General features: G+C 35.3%; 1 protein-coding gene across 1 annotated transcript; it reads right to left on the bottom strand.

Annotated features, from left to right (window-relative positions):
* Positions 1–3,063: 3,063 nt before the first annotated feature.
* LOC111617987 lies at positions 3,064–6,710 on the bottom strand. Its single transcript, XM_023359397.1, has 5 exons — positions 6,613–6,710; positions 5,873–6,097; positions 5,423–5,620; positions 4,812–4,974; positions 3,064–4,058 (listed from the first exon to the last, which is right to left on the bottom strand). The coding sequence occupies exons 1-4, from the start codon at positions 6,660–6,662 to the stop codon at positions 4,911–4,913; spliced, it is 537 nt and encodes a 178-aa protein (XP_023215165.1). The 5' UTR covers positions 6,663–6,710; the 3' UTR covers positions 3,064–4,058; positions 4,812–4,910.
* Between the last annotated feature and the right edge of the window lie 2,222 nt (positions 6,711–8,932).

Below are 8,932 nucleotides of genomic sequence, written 5' to 3'. Positions count from 1 at the left end.
TTACAAACTAATTTTAACTCGTTTCTTACTTTTTCATATTGCATACAGTCAAATAAGATGTGTGTGGGTGTTTCACTTACCCCACAAATCTCGCAGTTTTCATCATCTCGATGATTAAATCTATAATGATATTTCGCAAAATCTCCATGACCTGTCACGAATCTTGTGAATTTGTGTCCAATTTGTAGATGTTTGTTATTTAACCTCTGGTTAATATCTGGTATGTATTCAAAGAGTTCCCTTCCTTTTGTAGTTATTTCCCACCGTTGTTGCCACTGTAATATGTATCTATTTTTGATTTCAGTTTTTATGTATTTTGTAGATATTTTTCTGTATGATTCCTTTGTTTGTAGATAACTAGCCTCTTTAGCCAGACTGTCTGCTCTTTCATTTCCTTGGTCTCCAAAATGGGCTTTGACCCAGCTGAACACAAGCCTATTATCACTTTTCACAATATTTCGTCTTATATTATCTATTAGTTCACTTTTATTGTTACCATTATTAAGAGCTTTTCATACAGCCTGGCTGTCTGTGCAAATAGTAATTTTTATATTTTTCTTCCTTTGACTTATCCAGTTAATTGCGTGATCTATTGCTACCAATTATGCTTGGTAATTTGTGCATCTTTTATCTAACTTGATTTTTTTATGATACTGTTCCCTATTTCTATAGTAATAAACATACGACGCTCCCACTCCTTCTGAGGATCTTGATCCGTCCGTATAGATTCTGTATTTATCCCGATAGTTGTATTTCTTTATATGTATTTTCTCCCATTCATATCTTAATAATTTTTGGTGTTGTTTCATATCTGCTTCTAGCTCGTCCTCTTTTTTCAATAAATCATTATGAGTTTTGTTTTCTTTTAATATATTTCTTGTGTCACTATGCTGTCGAATTTCCAAATCCAGAGGCATTAGGCCCGCCAGTACACAGAGTGCATCGTGGGATGTAGTACAGTATGCTCCAGTAATTCTTAATAGCATTTTTCTTTGTAGGCTATTTATTTTCTGTTTCATGTGTGTCAACTCCATCCTCTTCCCCAAATTTTGGCAGCATATGTAACAATTGGGATTACAGCACCTTTATAAATATGTGTTAAAGCCCTTCCACCTATACTCCATTCTTTACGTGCTACTTTCGCTATTTCTTGAAATAAGTTACCCACTTTTTTCTTAATTGTTTCTAGGTGTTCATTCCAGAAAAGTTTGTTATCTATTGTTACTCCTAAATAGTTGATTTGGTTTACTCATTTAATCGATTTATTCTGCATTTTAATTGTGGGTTGCCTTTTTGCCACTTTGCACGTTGTAAAGGCTATGGCGTGTGTCTTCTCTGGATTAAATTTAAGTTTGCTTGCATTTCCCCATTTCTCTATTTTATCCAGTATATTTTTGCATTTTATTTCTATTTGTTTTCTGCTTTTTGCCGAACAGATGACCATTATATCGTCAGCAAAAGCTGTTATTTTTGATTCTGATAATGTGTTGATTTTCAAGAGATCATTTAATATAATTGACCAAAAAATAGGTCCAGAACAGGATCCCTGTGGACACCCCATAGTCATGTCCCTTTCCATTTTTATGTCTGCATATTCTATGTATGCCTTTCTGTTTGTTAGATAATCACATATAAGACGATACAAATTGTTTGGGCAATTTGCCTCCTCTAATTTAGTGACCACCATGCATTATCAAAAGCACCTTCTATATCAAGACTGAGAGCAATTGTCCAGCAGTTATTTTTCCTCCCTTCTTTGATATCTTTAATTACTTCTGATATAGCATCTTCCGCTGAACATCCTTCTTGAAACCCGTATTGATTTTCGTTAAACCATTTGTTTGAATTTAGCCAAGTTGTAAGACGATATACTATTAATTTATCCAAAACTTTTCCCAGAACAGGAAGGAGCGAGATTGGTCTATAACTTTTTACTTCTTTTCGATCTTTGTTTTTACCCTTATAGATTGGTAAGATTTTCGCAATTTTCCATTCAGCTGGGAAAACTGCAAATTTTAAACAAGTGTTATATAATTCGTATAGAAAATCTGGCTCTCTGTTATTTATTTGTTTTACAATTTCTATTGTAATTAGATCATGTCCTGGGGCTTTCCCTTGTTTAATGTTCGATATTACCCAAGGTATCTCTTCCTTTGAGAATAACGGAACATTTCCACCACTTGTTTTGTATTGTAAACTTTCTCTTAACTGTTTTTTCTCTCAGCTGTCTTTATTTTTATCATCTATTACAAATACGTGAGCCGTTTTCAGCCCGACACACGTATTTGTAAAATCTAAGTGACTCGTACAACATGGAATTCATATAAAACGGAATAATCAACAGTGTTATAGAGGGATCGACTGTATGTTTATGTTAATTATTTTCTTTTTATGATTGACTTCTAAAAATGTGAAGAGTTGGTAAAGGGCCTAATACAGAGTTCAGGTTAAGGCCTGGAAATGCTTAAACCCAATCCTGTGTCTCACACAAAATTATCGGCATTTTAAACTTTAAGGAAAAATCCTTTAAAACTGACAGCGTAACTTGTTCATATAAAATTCTTAACAGTCGAATTCACTCTTTCTGCAGGTTATATTCATGAGCTCCATCTTCTGATTTCCAAATAATCATCTATTTTTCGTATGGGAATAGACGAAAACTTATGAAATTGCAGTTTGAAACGTAACAGAAAGATTTGCTTTATCTATTGCTAATCATGTTTACTGTTGACAATACACAAGAATGATTCAAGCGATTAACATAATACAGTTTTCTTTAAACAATAGATTGCGAGCATCCAGTGAAAAAACGCGAATTATCGAAAACGTAACAAATGCAATATCTATCAAACTGTGGTATAATTGCAATATCTATCAAACTGCTGTATAATTGGTATAACACCCCCGAACCTCAAGTATTTATGGATCGTCATTGATGAACGCCTCGCGTGGCCTGGCCGAACCCGTAACAGGCTTGGTGAATAAAGAGGCCCTCTTAGTGTCCAGAGGACCGAGTGAAAAAATAAATAAATAAAACCCTCGGAGTGGCAAGTGTGCCTTTGCCACTTTAACTGTTTCTCTAAAATTATCCTTTCTCAAAAGGAATGCAAGATTTTCATCCGCTTACGAAAGAACAGAAAAAGATTACATCTGCAGAAACTGTTTTATTTTTGCAAACATTATGTTTTTACAAATTACATAAGTTTCATTCTTTATCGAGGGATTTTTAAACAGACTTTTAATAACATTTATATAGGTCCAAACACATATTTTAATGTGTGCGAGACCTACCGTTCGAGGCTCTCGACTATCGCTTGAATGCCTTAATTTCTGCAAAGATTTCGGAGATAGGCAGGCCGTAACAATTACTATTAATGTTTTACAAATATAAATATACAACAATTTATAATTGAAATTAGAATTATTAATTAATATATACTGTATATATGAACATTAATAATAGATTAATTTATCAAACATTTTATGTATAAAAAATTTGTTTTGCAATTAATCCTTTTTACTAGTGTTTGAATAACAAATATCAATTTGTTGAGCATGTCGTTCCAATAACAAATTAAAACACAATTCCGGAGAGTCCAAGTTCCAGAGATGACAAAAATTTGGGAGTCAAATTTGAGCACAGACACAAGCCGGAAGAGTCCAAATTCCAATATAGACAGGATTCCGAAGTCAAATTCGGGGTAGACGTAATTCGGGAGAGTCCAAATTCGAGTTCAGACATGATTCAGCAGTCAAATTCGGGGATGTCGTAATTCGGGGGAGTCCAAATTCGAGTGTAGACACGTTTTATGAGTCAAATTCGAGGTAGACGTAATTCGGGAGAGTCCAGATTCGTGAGGTAGACATAGATCAAGATTCCAAATTCGTGTAGACCAATTTGGGAAAATGATAATTCACTAAAAGACATTAATAAGGAGACACAGCCGGGACAAAGTCAAAATTGGGAAGTCATAATCAAAATTCGCATTGACGCAATCGGGATGTCAAAATCAGGAGTAGGATTCGTGTCATCGATGGTTTGCAGAAAAAAACCATATCTAAAAGTGAATGAAAAACCAATATTTTAATTTTTACTTATAAATTGAAAATTATTTTTACAATTTTAAAACTACTTTTTAGGAGCTTTTTAGATTTTATTTATTAATTTTTAAACTTTATTTCTTTTTGTCATTCTTTGAATATTTTTAAATGTACAACAAACGACGAGAACAAAGAAATATTAAACAAAAAAAAAACAAAATTAAGATTATTATTTCCTTCTAAAATAAAAATAGTTACATGCCAAATGATATTGTTTACCGCAATTAATTGCATTCTGCCACGTGTCATGTATGTATCAAATATGTCATTGTCAATTGGATTATTTTAGGAACATCCTAAAATAATCCAATTGTATTACTAATATTACTGGATAATTTTACTCCACGTAATATTACTGGATAATTTAATTTCTACATTCATTTATACTATTGCTTTCGCTGTGTCTAGAGACCAGCAACTTACACCCCACGATGTATTATTGTGAGTACTTGGACAGGAATATACAGGCTATGTATGCCCGATACCCTAAAAACGTGGGTTTTCTGTAGGTACGATCTCAATCGCATCAAAATATAATACATTTCCACGCTAATACCGTACATAAATATTTCCATTTTTTCTGTTGTCCGGCCATTAATTGCGTGTTATTATGAAATCGCGGTCAGATATTGTGTCAATTTATAAACCGAGACCGTAAAATCTGGCAAGTGTTTGGTGTAGAATACAATAAAGTTGCCATAGACACTTACAATTAGCCAACTCGGCCCAGAACCAGCAAATAATTTATGGCAAATCTTATTCTAGAGCGGGATCTTATTGTCGATGGACAGATGGAAGCAAAGAGGTCCTTACTCGAACAGAACGTACTCGCACTCTCCACTTTTTGCCATTTTACACACCTTCTGCACGGATCTAAATGTAGAAAAAGAAGTATAATTATTCATCGGAAACGTATAACTCGATTTGAATTCCATTAAAACATATTGCGGTGCTGTATCGATCGGCTGTAAATGTTGGCCTACAAAGAACGAAAGTTACATTTTGAAATTTTCTACTAATTCATTGGTTCGGTGACGTTTTGAATTCAATTTTTCATACAAAATAGCTTCTTTTTTCATTTCTATCTTAATTTTTCATCCAATCAGTAATGACACTGGCTTGGCGGACGAATAGACCGATACAGCGCCGAACAATACGTGAAAGTTATGCGATTCGCAAACATTTCCAACTCAAATTTGTGTTTAGATCTTAATACTATAAAAATTGTTGGTGTAATCGATACTTGGGCTTAGCGCCACACTCGATTTTTTGCCAATTTCAGAGGCTAAATCGAACTTTGTTCGCGCGTACAAAATCTTACCTCTTAACGGGTTTCCACACGCTCTTAAAGAACGACCCGACTTTCTTCAATGTATTTCTATCCCTGTAATGGCCAGGATTATCTTGCACGCAATCTTCGTGCTCTACCGGGTCTTCGTCTGTTTTGGTGTTTCGTGGAGGAACCGCGCTCTCACTATTGTTCACTCCTTCATCCTCCACATCTTCGACCAATCTCTCACTAAACAAGGAAAGAAATACTATAAATATATAATTTTCAAACTGAATTACGATGAACATTTAAAAATGGTAACACTTGGAAAAAATTTTCTGTAATTTCCCACGAGGGTAAGAAACTATTAAACTTATTACTATTTATTGAAAAATTAAGACGATGATTTTTCGTATTTCTCAGAATAACCCCTTGTTAATTAAACAGCTCGTACATACAATATACACTAGTTTATTATATACAAACAGTAATGTAATTTACCTGTTAAAACGTTGGCAGGCCGTCTGACAGATAGGTCGAACCTTCATCACAGCTTTTCTGTAAGCAAGCTTGATATTATTTTCAAAAACGTCCAAACCTTCGAATGCACCGGTCGAGGGTTCGAACTGCTTCGAGAGGCCTTTCTTCATCTTGCTGCCTCGAAATTTAAAATCATCCAAATTGTGTGGACTGACGAATCTTCGCACGTCCACATCCAATCCCTCCCTAAATATGCAAAGAGAAAATTTACAACACAATAACTATTTAATTCTACTCTCAAACACATTAGATTTCCGTGCTTTTAAGTTTATTCGAAGAGGGGAAGGGCCTTTTATAAATCGACTAGTCTAAATCTTTTTCTGTTATTTTCAAAAAAGACATATTAAATATATTTATTAAACGAAGTTATGTTTAAAATTTTAGTAAATTTCGTCATATTAACGACCCTTCAGTACCAGAGTTAGACCTAATCTGTGATATAAAAGAGGCGTTTAAACAACAGTAAATTGAAAAGCCCTAAATTATCTTCTTAACGCCAGGCCTGAACTGTGCCTTATAAAGCCCTCTATTGCGGACAGCAATACAGGAAGACACAAAAATCGTAAAGTCGCAATCTTTACATTTAATCTAATTAGGCCTAATTATATATTGTAGATGGAAGTTTTTCTTTAAAGCCTTTAATTAATAAAACGAATTTTTTATCCGAATAAATACTAATGAAATGTAAAAAAATCTCTTACCCCGAAGGATGGGGCAGGGGTCGATAGTCTCCACCATCAAAAAACATCATCGAATCGCTTTCCAAATCGCACTCTTCCTATTAACAAGAGCAAAACTACGCAACAACAGCAACTTCAATTGTTGAATTCGTTTGTTACGCGTTAAACCAAAAAAAAAAAAAAGAATTTAATGAACAATTTTGGATTTTTTTCTACTATAATTTCAGAATCTGACGCGTGTATAATAACGATTAAAAAGCCACGTCACACCGGTGTGCGGATAGGGGTTAGAATAGGGACGGTTCGACAAATGCTGACGTGATGGCGGCACGAAATACAAACATGTAAATATAAACATTTTGCGTTAACCAAGACCGTACACGGGAATATAAAACGAAATTAAAGCAAATACTTGGCTAGAAAAAAACAACAAGAACTCGATATTTATACCGTAATATCGGGAGAGATTATTTAAGCTAAGATCGACTTTTATCACAGGAGTTGACCAAGGTGATATAGTAGCGAGGTTGTGGCTGACGTTTTCATCCCTAAAGTGAGAACATTGAACGTCAAGCGCTGCTATTTTGTAATTGACCTTGCTACTATCAACACCAGGCTGTGAAATGTTGTTTGTGTCCAGGTCAATCGCTGCTTATGTGAGGAGTTGGGGTTAAAGCGCTGGTCTTAATCCTTCTTCCGACGACGCAGCCTGAGGTTGATAGTAGCAAGGTCGCTTACAAGATAGTTCAAAATTCTCCGATAACCGATTGTAAATACGAGCGAGTTTACAAAATTATGTGATATATCCTACCTCTTTCCCTTTTCTGTGATCAAGGAGGAGTACGAGAAGAGCGGGAAAACTTCTTTCTGTATATACCAAAATAATTATAAAAACCGATGGAGTCAGAAATTTTCCCGTTTTCTTCTTACATAAATGTAAAACACGAAAAAATTATATTTTTCTTTCTCTTCTGACTTTTTGGATATTATATAACTTCAAATTTTAAAACATTAAACCAATAATGACTAAAAAATTTTTAAAGTTAAAAAAGGTATAAAAAGGAAAACAATTTGCAGAGAAAAAACTTTTATTTACATTACGAACAAGCTTCCCAAATGCATTTCGCCAAAGACCTCTTCAGTGGGGCTTAGGCTGTATACACATTAGGCGTTTTGCGTTGCGTTAAACGCGCGTTAGCAGCGTACACATTGCGTGTTAGCTCGGCGCTCGACGACCGTTTATTGGAGCGTACGCACTGGCTCAGTTTGGAAATGGACGTGAAAGTAATTGCTTGTGTGTGCCTTTTCCATCGTCGCTATAAAAAACGATGGCACAGGCAAAGAGAATTTAGGGTGCACCCAATATTACGAGATAGACTGACGCATGGAATATTTGCGACGTTGTATCCAAAACTAAGATAATACGAAACCAAGTTTTTTAATTCTTTTAGAATATCTATAAAATCATTTGACGATGGCTGGTCTCTTTTAGATTTCATCAATAAATAGATTAGTATCGAAATGATCGTTCTCCATTTCGGCCAACGTACTATACGTCCACCTACCCGAAAACGCGCGATCGAATGTACAGTACAACACGACAGCACATATATCTCAAAGCGCGTGGCTGACGCCCGTAAAACGCGCGTTTAAAAACGCCTAGTGTGTACACAACCTAAGAGCAAAAATGTGATAACGTCCAAACTGCCTGTACTGAACATTCAGTGCCTTTAATTTATCATTAGCAACCCCAAATCTATTTTCAGCATTTACATGGGAGGTTGATCTAATCACTTTCCAGTGACCAATTCCTAATATTTCTAAAATACCGAGGCAGAGAAAGCTGTGAAATAGCCCATCCATGAAGCTGGAAACGAGACAGAGAATGCAGACCAATCAGCTATGGCCAACATTTCTGAGGAAATAGTCACTATTGCTGATATCAATGGTGCAGTTGAAGCTGTCACTTTCAGTATTATTCAGGCAGCTGAAAAAACTATGGGGAAAACATCAACCAGCCTTTGTATGCTGCCTCGCAACTTTGGTTCCACCATAAAAACCATGGTGGAACCAAAATTGCGAGGCAGCATACAAACAAGAAAAATAGTGTGGGGTATCTTCTGTAAATCCCCAAGGTAGCAATTTGATTGCTTTTCAAAAGGCAAAGGCAAATGCCAGAAAAATGAGGCGGCAAAGCCAAAGGGATTATTGGAGGAAGTATGTTTCTAGCATATCATCATCCACTAGCTCAAAAGCAGTCTGGGACAAAATCCATAAAATACAGTGGAACCCCGGTTAACGAACATAATCCGTTCAACGAGTCCGTTTGTTAACCGAAGCA

Source organism: Centruroides sculpturatus, unplaced genomic scaffold, assembly GCF_000671375.1.
Source record: "Centruroides sculpturatus isolate CEXI.00-Female unplaced genomic scaffold, Cexi_2.0 scaffold36, whole genome shotgun sequence".
NCBI classification, from domain to species: Eukaryota; Metazoa; Arthropoda; class Arachnida; order Scorpiones; family Buthidae; genus Centruroides; species Centruroides sculpturatus.
This window is presented reverse-complemented; position numbering and strand designations above follow the sequence as displayed.